The sequence below is a fragment of the Caloenas nicobarica genome, chromosome 3 (genome assembly GCF_036013445.1).
Source record: "Caloenas nicobarica isolate bCalNic1 chromosome 3, bCalNic1.hap1, whole genome shotgun sequence".
NCBI classification, from domain to species: domain Eukaryota; kingdom Metazoa; phylum Chordata; class Aves; order Columbiformes; family Columbidae; genus Caloenas; species Caloenas nicobarica.
Genome location: NC_088247.1, coordinates 6,009,388 through 6,022,524, shown reverse-complemented (window position 1 = coordinate 6,022,524; position 13,137 = coordinate 6,009,388). Strand labels below are relative to the sequence as shown.

Sequence of the window (13,137 nt, the reverse complement as noted above, 5' to 3'; positions counted from 1 at the left end):
CATCTTAACTTGTTCAATGCATGTTTGATTTGAGAGGGTTACTTCAAGGTTAGGGCAGGGGTGTTTTGCTGCTATAATTTCTCTTGTGGAATGCCGTTCTTGTTGGAATAAGGTACATCATGTACTTCTACTCTTTTGTCAGAGAGCAGAAAGACAAACACGAATGATGGACTCAGTCCAGTATGCAGAATTTTGTGAGAGTCGGCAATTGAGTTTTTGTAAGTATTATAATGGCTGCACTGTGTTAAGATGTTCAATTATTTTATTATTTTATGTAATAGAGAACACAGCAGAACCTCACATTTTTTGAAAGTGCTTTTTTTTCATCTGCAATAATAAAGCTTTAAATTCTTCGTCTGCATAACTCCTGGGAACAGTTAATTTAGTATAGTTTCAGGCTGTCAGGCAGAGTATTTTATTTGAATATTTACCAAGCTTTCTATATGCTCAAATACTGTGCTGGTGGGGGCTACTGCAAAGATAGAATTTGTAAAGAGTTAATGGATTAAAACAACCATACTTGCCTGAAGTCTGTCATGGTGGTGGTATAGTCAGCAGATTAGTAAAGTTTCATGGTTGCAGGTTTTTCGGAATGCATCTAAAATTAGAGAAGAGCAGCGAGTTTTGCTTTTATTTCCCTATCCGCAGAGACACAAAGAACTTACTAAAGAGTCTTTTCTATTTTAAGCTGTAAGCTCCTGCTGTGGAATTTATGCAACATTAGCCAAATTCATCAGTATACACCATTCCAACACTAATAACATGATGACAGAATTAGGGCTTTACTAGCACTGAAAACCAACTTACTAGAAGTACTTGCGAGCCACAATTATAACGAGCTGTAAATTAATGGACTTGATCATGTAGCAAAACATCATTACAGAAGCGGTTAAGTGATGACTAAGGTTTTAGGTCAAATGTCGGAGAAAGTGAGGTGAAGGAGCCACTAAAAATCATGACAAAACAGCACATGATCTGACAACACAGACTTGGACACAATGGTGTCTTTAAATGAGAGACCTTATCTTGTTCTTCCTTTTAAATTCAAAGAAAGAGTGACTCATTTATGGCAAATAAATGGCACATTTGAAATATTGTTCTGTATCAGCAAATGTCAGCAAATGTAGGAAAACATGTTTTGTAAGCATTTCTTTTCCTGTTCAATATGTTTTGTAAGCTTAGTTATAATTTGGCATCACACATCTGTGAGCCATTAGATAAATGATACTTCAGATTAGGGTGACTTCAGCAAATGAGAGGTTTGTGATAAAGTCATTTTTAAAACCCAGAAATTATCATCTGGAGACAGAACAAATAGAAATCTTAAATTTTCAAAATAAAATTGAATGGTGCTGACCGGGGGTTTTGTGACATATTAAAATATCTCAATGATATTTACACAGTGTTTTAAAATGACCATTTCTATACAGTTCTTTTCACTGACTTTTAATGTCATTAAAAAAATAAGAGAATTACAGTGCTTAGAAAATGGTAGAGAGACCCATGCACAAATTCAGTTGCATAATATGAACTCAACTAGATAGCACATAGTAAAGTCCATGCAGAACATTTGTTCAAAGCTAACACTAAGGCTATTTTTGCTTATTTTCTTTTATTTTAGTAAAAATTGAATCTATTGATACGTTTAAATTAGTAAACCCTTTTTACTGTGATATAAACCCATGAAAACTATGTCACAAGAGAATAAACCTGGAAGGGACTTCAAGAAGCCTGTTCTAACAGTATATGTTAATAATTACAGATGCATGTATTTCTGTGCACTTTTAAAGAAAGGGAAAAGAAAAGGTCCATCAAAGGATCAAATACTACACGATTACAAATTCAAATTGTAGGGAACATTTTGTGGTCCTGCTGTCACCTTCACACTTTCTCTCTTGCTTTGTGGTTTTTTGGGGTGTTTTTTGGGGAGGATTTTAGGTCTTCAGCGACCCAGTGTAGCCTTCTCATTCACTCCTAGAAAAATAACCATTTTTTACACCCGTTTTCTGTTTAACACCTGACTTCTCTTTAGCTTTTTAGTCCTCTTTGAAGACTCTTTGAAAGGACTGTTTTAAATTATTCTCCCACCTTGTATTTACTTCATTTTGGTTGTCCTGTCTTCACAAAGATCCCTCATTAAGACCTCTATATTACTAGTTCCTTTCTGTCCAAGTCTCAACAGCTTTCTGTGATCATCTTGTCCACTACTGACCTAAGATAATCCTTCTTTTTTCCTCCTTTTATGCTCTCAGAAAATATAATATGTTTCTTTGTCCCGTATTTTTCTCTGTACTTTCCCTAAGTGATCTCATCCCTCAGCAGTGTGAAGTTCTCATATGAATGTTGATCATTTGCAGATCTAAGTCTTTATATCCAAAGCACATTTCAAAAACACTCATCTAAAAATCATTTTGGCCAGGTTGTGAGCACCTAATCCCTGCATGGTTAACAGAAGGACTTCCTAGTTCTTCTCTCCTTCTTCATTTGTCTTTGTCATCATTAACAATATTATATCATTTTATCTGGGCACAGATTTGTGTTGATTTCTTCTAGTGCTTTCTGTCATTCATCAAAGATGTGATGCAATCTTATTATTTCTTTAGCAATAATATATTCAAAATTGGGTTTGTCCCGTCTACAGTCCTCTGAGATAGACCCTTCCTTGTTCTGGAATCTCCCGTATGATTAACTGAGTGTTTTTGTCTTTACTCCATGCTGCTTATGGGTCTCCAAAATGTTGTGTATGAAACAAGAGTTTTTTCCCCAATAATTCCATTTTGATAATCCCTTCCTTGGCAAATCAAATCACTTTCACACTCCTTGTTTTGCATTTGCCATATTTTGTATGACTGGAAGAAATGCATTGTTTTGGTCCGCCTGTTGTTAACTTTTCCTTTTCCCCTGTGATTTTAACTGACAGCAAAGAAAGCATCCAAGTTCCGTGACTGGTTGGACTGCAGCAACATGGAAATAAAGCCAAACGCAGTTGCAATGGAGATTTTGGCATATTTAGCTTATGAGACTGTGGCACAGGTAAGGGGATAAGCCTGATTGAACTCTGGTTAAACAAAATGAGTTAATTACTCTTGAATGTACTTCAGCCTCAGGTGAGGGTGTTGTAAGCCCCTTCAGCAGCTCGTAGTCACTACTTCAGCTCACCAAGCTAACGGGATTCCTGTCTGTCTCTCAATTTACTGTATGGCAGATACGTACTATACTGTATTCATCCAGCTGATACACAAACAGAAATGTCTTATAATCACAGAATCACAGAATCACAGAATGTTAGGGATTGGAAGGGACCTCAAAAGATCATCTAGTCCAATCCCCCTGCCAGAGCAGGAAAACTTAGGTGAGGTTACACAGGAAGGCGTCCAGGCGGGTTTTGAATGTCTCCAGAGAAGGAGAATCCACAACCTCCCTGGGCAGCCTGTTCCAGTGTTCTGTCACCCTCACTGAGAAGAAGTTTCTTCTCACATTTAAGTGGAACCTCTTGTGTTCCAGCTTGAACCCATTACCCCTTGTCTTACTGTTGGTTGTCACTGAGAAGAGCCTAGCTCCATCCTCGTGACACCCGCCCTTCATATATTTATAAACATTAATGAGGTCACCCCTCAGTCTCCTCTTCTGCAAGCTAAAGAGACCCAGCTCCCTCAGCCTTTCCTCATAAGGGAGATGCTCCACTCCCTTAATCATCTTTGTGGCCCTGCGCTGGACTCTCTCCAGCAGTTCCCTGTCCTTCTTGAACTGAGGGGCCCAGAACTGGACACAATATTCCAGATGAGGTCTCACCAGGGCAGAGTAGAGGGGAAGGAGAACCTCTCTGGACCTACTAACCACCCCCCTTCTAATACACCCCAGGATGCCATTGGCCTTCTTGGCCACAAGGGCACAGTGCTGGCTCATGGTCATCCTGCTGTCCACCAGGACCCCCAGGTCTCTTTCCCCTACACTGCTCTCTAATAGGTCATTCCCCAACCTGTACTGGAACCTGGGGTTGTTCCTGCCCAGATGCAAGACTCTACATTTCCCCTTGTTATATTTCATTAAATTTTTCCCCGCCCAACTCTCTAGCCTGTCCAGATCTCGCTGGATGGCAGCACAGCCTTCTGGCGTGTCAGCCACTCCTTCCAGCTTGGTGTCATCAGCAAACTTGCTGATAGTACACTCAATTCCCTCATCCAAGTCATTGATGAATATATTGAACAGTATTGGTCCCAGAACTGACCCTTGAGGCACTCCACTAGATACAGGCCTCCAACCAGACTCCGCCCCATTGATCACAACTCTCTGGCTTCTCTCCTTCAGCCAGTTTGCAGTCCACCTCACTACCCGATCATCCAGTCCACACTTCCTCAGTTTTGCCGTGAGGATGCTGTGGGAGACGGTGTCAAATGCTTTGCTGAAGTCAAGGTAGACCACATCCACTGCTCTGCCATCGTCAATCCACCTTGTTACGTCTTCATAAAAGGCTATGAGGTTGGTCAAACACGACTTCCCCTTGGTGAAGCCATGTTGACTGTCCCTGATGACCCCCTTATCCTTGATATGTCTTAAGATGGCACCAAGGATAAGGTGTTCCATCACTTTCCCAGGGATGGAGGTGAGGCTGACCGGTCTATAGTTGCCCGGGTCCTCCTTCTTGCCCTTTTTGAAGACCGGAGTGACATTTGCTTTCCTCCAGTCCTCAGGCACCTCTCCCGTTTCCCAAGACTTGGCAAAGATGATGGAGAGCGGTCCAGCAATGACTTCAGCCAGCTCCCTCAGCACCCGCGGGTGCATCCCATCTGGACCCATGGATTTATGGATGTCCAGATTGCTTAATTGCTCCCTAACCCAGTCCTCATCAACTGAGGCAGACTCCTCCATTGCCCTGCCTTCCTCTGGGGCCTCAGGGGTACGGGGCTCCTCAGGACAGCCTCCGGCAGAGTAGACAGAGACAAAGAAGGCATTCAGTAATTCTGCCTTCTCTGTATCTTCTGTCACCAGGGCACCCACCCCGTTCATCAGTGGGCCTACATTGCCTCTGGTGTTAGTTTTATCTGCCATGTATTTGAAGAACCTCTTCCTGTTGTCCTTGACCCCTCTCGCCAGGTTTAACTCTAAGGAGGCCTTAGCTTTCCTAGTTGCCTCCCTACATCCTCTGACAACAGCCTTATATTCTTCCCAAGTGGCCAGCCCCTCCTTCCATGATTTGTAAACCCTCCTCTTCCACTTGAGTTTGCCCAGCAGTTCCCTGTTTAACCACGCAGGTCTCCTGGCTCCCTTCCTTGACTTCCTGCGCGTCGGGATGCACTGATCTTGAGCTTGGTAGAAGCAGTCCCTGAAAGTTAACCAACTATCTTGGGCGCCTTTACCTTCAAGCAGCCTTGCCCACGGGATTCCCTCCAGCAACTGTTTGAAAAGGCCAAAGTCGGCCCTGCTGAAGTCCAGGGTTGCAATTCTGCTCGGTATTCTGCTCCCACCACAGGAGATTCTGAACTCCACCATCTCATGGTCACTGCAACCAAGGCAGCCCCCCACCTTTACTGCTTCGACCAGACCCTCCTTGTTAGCGAGGACGAGATCCAGCAGCGCACCTCTTCTAGTCGGCTCCTCCACCATTTGCATGAGAAAGTTATCGTCAATGCACTGGAGGAACCTCCTAGACTGAGGCTGGCTGGCTGAGTAGTCCTTCCAGCAAACATCAGGGTAGTTAAAATCCCCCATAACAACCAGAGCCTGTGACTGTGAGGCCACGCTCAGCTGCCCATAGAAGGCCTCATCAACTTCCTCACCCTGATCTGGTGGCCTGTAATAGACTCCCACAACAGTGTCACCCCTGCCAGCCTGCCCCTTAATTCTCACCCACAGACTCTCAACTCGCTCCTCAACCGCACCTGGACAGTACTCTATACATTGCAGTTGCTCTCTCACATAAAGAGCAACTCCACCACCTCGCCTGGCTGGCCTGTCTTTCCTGAAAAGGGCATAGCCATCCATGACCACATTCCAGTCATGTGAGCTGTCCCACCATGTCTCTGTAATTGCCACCAGATCATAATCTCCTGACCGAACGCAGGTTTCTAACTCCTCCTGCTTATTCCCCATGCTGCGCGCATTGGTGTACAGGCATTTCAGGGAGCGAGCCGAGTACACCGATTTCACCCTAGGGGCCTGGGGGGCCTCCCGGTCTTTATTGATTCCAGTGTGCTGCCCCACTGATGCAAGCCCAGCTACAACCCCATCCCCCTTCGAATCTAGTTTAAAGCCCTGCAAATGAGCCCTGCTAATTCCTGTCCCAGCATCTTTTTACCCCTGTGGGATAAACCTTTCCCACATATCACTGACCGGACTGGTGTCTTATAAAACCAGCCGTTATCAAAGAACCCAAAGCCCTGCCTGTAGCACCAGTCCCGAAGCCAATCATTTACGGACTCAATTTTTCTATTCCGTCCCACATCGTCATCCGAAAATGGAAGGAGGGAAGAGAAGATAACTTGAGCCCCAGACTCTTTCACCATTTGTCCCAAGGCCTTGAAGTCTCTCTTCATTCCCCTCAGACTACGGGATGCCGCTTCCTCCCCATCTGTCTGAAAGATCAGTAGGGGGTAATAGTCCGTTGGGCGCACCAGTTTGGGGAGCGCCCTGGCGATGTCCCTGATCCGAGCTCCAGGTAGGCTACAAACTTCCCGATGCTGAGGGTCAGCTCTGCATATCGGGCCCTCCGTCCCTCTCAGAAGGGAATTGCCTACCACAATTACCCTTCTTTCTTTTTTATCGGAGGCAGTCTTGAGGCGTGGAGTCGATCGCCTCTTCCTATGTGAATGGTTACAGAGGAGAGTGGAGTCCAGCACGAACTTCATTCAAGTCCAAACTGAAACCACATACTTTGCTGCGTGACCTTTGGCAGTATGTTGAGGCTCATTCGACCCCATTGCACAATTGGATTGAAAAGCAGGATTTCCTGGAAAACAAAATGCTACCTTAGTGCCAAGCTGAGCTCTCTTGGGTAGACAGATTACTCCATATATTTACAGAAGTGGAAAAGGAAGGTTCCTTAGGCTGAAATATCTGAATACTTTTGTTTTCAGCTGAGAAGCACTAAAAATAATCCGCCTCAACCTACAACTCCTCTCTCTCTTCATTTTTACAATGGCATTTGTAGTAAGTAGCGTGTCAGTAAACCTGCCTGTTTATCACCTGTTTTTGCCTCTCCAGTTGGTGGACTTGGCCCTTTTGGTTAAGCAGGACATGGCTTCCAAAGCCGGTGACCCATTCAGTCACGCCATATCTGCCACCTTCATACAATATCACAACTCTACTGAGGTAATTAAATCTTGCTTTTTCACATGCTAATGCATTTGGTGTTTTATTTTTACGTGTATTTGGTAGTTTGTTGCTTTCGAAGTAGATGTTCTTGAATCTGGTGTTAATATAGGCTTCTGTTATGGAGTTTATTAATGTTGAAGTTATGGATTTAGATGGAAAGACATTAAATTATAGCTCCAAATGTAAAATTCTTAGCAGCATCTTTATATTTACACGGAAATTCTCTTTTCTTGGTTGGAAAGTCCTTCTCTCTGTCTTCAATGGTCTCTGTATTGCAGATTAAAGTTGTCAACAGTGACAAATGCAATAAGTGTTGTGTTGCATGCATTGCTGCGATACAAACATTATAATAACCTCTAGAACGAGCAAGTTTAATTCTTTATTACATCTTTTCTAACAGTAAATCTAAGAATACAATAGTTTTTTTACGTGATTTGATTATATAATTGCTGTTTGACGTCCTGCTTTTATAGCCACATCTCTTAGGGCAATCTACAAGTGTGAAGACCAGTCTTGACTCTCCTGAAAACACACCACCTCCTACACCCACACCCCCAGCATCAGCAGGACAGCAACATCTTGGGAAAACCCCATCAGGAGCCCTGGGGAATGGAGGAATTGGACAGGACTCTACCAAATCCAAACAGAGGAAAAGAAAAAAGGTATTGGGTGCACCATCCTTAAAAAACAAAAAAAAACAACAAAAAAAAAGAAACCAAAACATCTTCAGGAAGTAACATGCCTCATTTTAAATATTAATTCTAACCTTTATCACATGTTCACTAACAATGTTATTGTAGGGCTGATGTCTGTGGTTTGGTGTTCTTTCTAACAGAACTAGACTAAAGCTTTCCAGTAATTCCTGCAAGCTCAATTTTCATGGAATCATAGAATAATTTTGGTTGGAAGAGACCTTCAAGATCATAAAGCCCAACCATTAACCTCACACTGTCACTAAATCAGGTCCCTAAGAACCTCATCTTTTAAACCCCCTCCAGGGTTTGTGACTCCACCACTTCCCTGGGCAGCCTGTTCCAATGCAATTTCTGGGAAGAAATTTTTCCTCATATCTGATCTAAACCTCCCCTGCCACATCTTGAGGCCATTTCGTCTTGTCCTATCACTTGTTACTTGGGAGAAGAGACCAATCCCCTCCATGCTACAGCCTCCTTTCGGTAGTTATAGAGAGCGAGAAGGTCTTCCCTCAGCCTCCTTTTCTCCAGGCTGAACAGCCCCAGGTTCCTCAGCCGCTCCTTAAGACTTGTGTTCCAGACCTTTCACCAGCTTTGTTGCCCTTCTCTGAACTTGCTCCAGCACCTCAAGTTCTTTCTTGTATTGAAGGGCCCAAAACTGAACACATGATTTGAGATGCAGCCTCACCAGCACCGAGTACAGTGGGAAGGTCACTGCCCTGGTCCTGCTGGCCACACTAGTGCTGATACAAGCCAGGATGCTAGTGGCCTTTTTGGCCGCCTGGGCACACGCTGGCTCGTGTTTAGCTGGCTGTTGACCAGCACCCCCAGATCCCTCTCTGCCAGGCAGCTTTCCAACCACTCCTCCCTGAGCCTGTAGTGCTGCCTGGGGTTGTCGTGACCCAAGTGCAGGATCCCGCATTTGGCCTTGTTAACCCTCATACAAATGGTCTCAGCCCAATGATCCAGCCAGTCCAGATCCTTCTGTATGGCCTTCCTACCCTCCAGCAGATCAACGCTCCCACCCAACTTGGTGTCACCTGCAAGCTTTCTGAGGGTGCACTCAATCCCCTCATCCAGATCATTGATTTTGTTGAGGTAGCTATTGCTTCTAAGTTGAGCTGCTTCTCTACAGCCACAGCAGTAGACACCATCCCAAATAATCATCCCTTTCTCTGACAGTAGCAGCTAGCGTAGGCTTTGAGGGTCAAAGCATAAACAAAATAGGCAGAGATGGTTGTGATTTTCCTGCTTCCAGCAGCCTTAGGCAACTGCTGCCTTTGCCCATAACAACTTTGCCTGACCTGCTTTATTTTTATACCAGTTGCTTGCATTCAATCTAAATAGTTATTTACTTTGCATAAAATATGGATGTCTCATATTCAGAGTGTGAAATGTAAATATTACAATTCCTGTCTTCTGTTGCAGATCCTTGGTAATCTATCTGAGAGGGATATATGTACTTTAAAACCACAAGGGGAATAGATTTGATGAAATAAACTGGGTAGGAAGTGCTGTGTTAGTCATGTAGGGCTTTTGTGAAAAAGTGTGACGGCAGTACTCATTTGGCTGCGGAGCAATGGAGTGGCTTGTGATTTTCTCATGTGTGTTGTTTTTCTCCTAAAACAAATACTCATTTTTCACAAAGTTTAACCACTGATTTTTACGATGACAGATAGAAAAAGATGTATTTTCTTCTTCTAGTGTCATCAGTTCTGTTGATACTCCTAATACGTTCAACTTTCTCTCTGCTCTTATTATACTCTATTTAGAAAGCCTTTAGTGAATCTTAAAAAACACTCTCAAGACTTTTGCTTTTTCCTCTTTGTTTTTATATTACATTTGATTTGTTTTGTTTCTGTGGCTGATTTCCATTATAATTCATAGGAACAAGAATTTATCTGGAGATGTAGTTTTGTATAAATTATATTTCACTTGTGAGTTTATTTTCGATTCTTAGTGTTTCACTTAATAGCTTTTGAAATAATAATCATATTCTAAAAAGTGCACCGTTTTAATAAAATGTTCCCCTGACTTATCCAATTTGGGTAGGTATATACTGGATATGACTGAGGCATTGAGACAAACGAGTTAACTTGGTGCAGAATGTTATTCTTAGTCCACAAAGGCCCAGTCCAGCAGAAAGTGTTTGAGTTTCATATTCTGTTTATGAATGTCAATCAGCAAGGGAAGAATCTGCCATCGTATTATGAATAATTCTGTGTGTACACACACAGGCTCCAGTGGACTAAGCACTCTTGAAAATTAAACATTTTGTAAGTAATATCCCAAGTTTGACAGCATTAGTATATAGTATAAATGAATAGGGGGACCATATATGTGTGTATCTTAAATTTCAGTGTATAATGTAAGTTTTTGTCATTCTTAGTACATTCACTAATATCATTTTCATTAATTTATTACCAAGCAGCCATCATTCTGATAAGTTGTCTGAATTCTGGCAAGTAGCCATGTCTAGATGGAGCCTAACCCAATATTTCAGTTTGACTAGCAAGGAGAAAAGACTAACTTTTTATTTTAAAATCCTGGGGATATTTTTGTAAAATCAATGGACAAGTAGCAGTGAATTCTTATTTTTCCTATTTACAGTCCTTAATCCAAAAAGTCATTTGAAATTTTGAAAACATTCCAGTTTGAGGTAATTAAAATATTTTACATCCCTTTAACACCATTATGTCACATGTTTCATCTTGAAATTTCGATCTCATACTTCTCAGTGGTGATTTTAGTGTCAAATTGCTTTCCACTTGGGTACTTGTTCAATATTTCCCCCACCCCTTGACATCATAATATGAGCCTGAAATGTTTTAAAAATAGTATCTGTGGTTATTGCAGTATGACTTATGTGACCCTTTCATTTTAGTTTGCACATTTTCTGCTCTTTTCAATTGCAACATACAGCAGCACTAGGTGAAAGATTTAAGAGGACAAATATGGTGTTCTTTGGGTCTCTTAAGCAAAGTTCATGTAAAAGTCCTCTTTGATTTGTTAATAGCTTTTTTCTCTAATGTAGTGTGTGGCAGCAATGATGTGTATCCGCAGGAAAAAAAAAGGTCCATTTTATAAAGGTTTATTTTCGTACTTTATGCACTGTAGGTCTGTTGTGTGTTTTTGATTTAGTAACAATTTATGTGTTTTTCTGTTGCAGAGCACTGCAGCCTGTGGTACCGAGGCTCAAAGCGATGCCATCCAGCCCAGCCACATCAGAGAGGCCATTCGACGCTATGGCCACAAGATTGGCCCCCTTTCCCCATTCACAGTACGTAATAACAGAGTTATAAAAAGTTATATTTATAATCTTAAAGAACTTTGATTTTCAAGTGGTCAAATGAAGAAGCTTTGGAATTGTTGAGAGCAATTTGTGGTAACTGTAATTTTCTTTATAAAAGTGGCATAATTCTCTTGGGAAATAAAACTCAGTAATTTCTGTCTCTTTTTTGGAAGGACAAAAAAGTTTTTTTTTTTCTTTTAAATATTATTTTCTTTCAATTACAAATTATGCTTTTTTGTTAGTGCTTGAATTTTCTGTTTTTGCAAAGTTTAGGTTTACAGTTATTTTAAATTATATGTATTCCAAGATGGTGAGGAGCACTTTATATTCTAAAATAAGTTGTGTGTCAGATACTGCTCCTATTGGAAGTTGAACTCTCAAGCAACACATTTATGGTTGGAGAAAGAAGAGAATGGTTTCTTTAAACAACTTTGAATCTCCACTAAAATGTAATAGAACTGAGCTTGTGGTAAAACACTGATGGGTTATGAGGTTTCGCCATCATTTTTTCTATGCAAATTGCAAATCCATTGTTCAGAGCAGCCAAACAACTTATTTATTTAATATTCTCAGCTGATAAAAATGTGAAAGTAGTCAGTCTCTCCAATGTCATAAATGGGGGTTATTTTCCTCTGATATGCTCTTCTATGTGGCATATATCCTTGCTTACCTCAGAATATCTACATTTAGGAAAGAATGAATGTCAAAGAAATCATTAAAACAAAACAAAACCAAACCAACCAAACAAAAAACCTCACACCAAACTCCATCTGAGCTCCTAAGGATGAAACTGTCCAATTTTGGAGGGATTTTAGGAAACAAAAATGATTCTGAATTTGGAGGAAATTCATCTACATAAAAATTTTACAGAAGTGTATGAAGATCATAAATATCAACATAAATAAACAAGTGGGACTTGACCTCAGAAGCAAGGAACAAGAAAAAATAAGAATAGCTGAGTATGTGAAGTTATAATTTTCCTAGTGTCAAAACTTGTAAATGCTTTTATAAATGCCAGGAAGTATTTGGTTTATTAACGATAGTTGATACGTAGTCATAATGAATTCTCTTTACATAATTTTACCTCTCTTGCCACTCACAAATGCTAGATTAATATTGTATAAAGTATACGATAAAATTTCTAGTCCTAAATACTGAAGTGTCTTTAGCAGGAATTTGCTAAGACATGTCCCTGACCCTCACTGAAAGTGGTTTGGTTAATTATTAACAAAAGTTTGAAATTTCTCTGCAGACACAAGATATAATAAAATACTTTGTTTCGTTTTGGATTTTTTTTTAATGTCCTGCAATCTCGTGAAATTTCCAAAGAGTACAACTTGCTGAACAATTTTATTTGTTGACATTACCTACCGTAAATGTGGCTGATGAGATGAGCAGATCTTGTTCCCCTTAAACAAGACAAGAAAGAGAAAGGGGATCTTTGGTCATCTTCTAGATACATACAGATGTTGTAGAGCTGTAATATGATCCTTTTTTTAATGAGAAAGTTCAAGAAAAGAGAGAAGTCCGGGCAGACCTTATTGCAGCCTTTCAGTACTTAAAAGGGACCTGTAGGAAAGATGGGGACAGACGATTTAGCAGGACCTGTTGTGATAGGACAAGGGGTGATGGTTTTAATCTAAAAGAGGGAAGATTAAGGCCAGACATGAGGAAGAAATTTCTTACAATAAATGTGGTAAAATACTGTCCCAGGTTGCCCAGAGAGGTGGTGGATGCCCCATCGCTGGAGACATCCCAGGCCAGGCTGGACGGGGCTCTGAGCAACCTGAGCTGGTGCAGATGTCCCTGCTCATGGCAGGGGTGGGACTGCATGAGCTTTGA

The 13,137-nt window shown here is 41.4% G+C and overlaps 1 protein-coding gene across 1 annotated transcript in view; it reads left to right on the top strand.

Moving 5' to 3' along the window:
• The window catches only part of SUPT3H (SPT3 homolog, SAGA and STAGA complex component), a 280,232-nt gene that overhangs the window by 215,530 nt on the left and 51,565 nt on the right, over window positions 1-13,137 (top strand). The window contains 5 exon segments of the mRNA XM_065630707.1: window positions 143-218; window positions 2,921-3,033; window positions 7,201-7,308; window positions 7,785-7,973; window positions 11,173-11,283. Coding sequence (XP_065486779.1) covers window positions 143-218; window positions 2,921-3,033; window positions 7,201-7,308; window positions 7,785-7,973; window positions 11,173-11,283 — 597 coding nt within the window.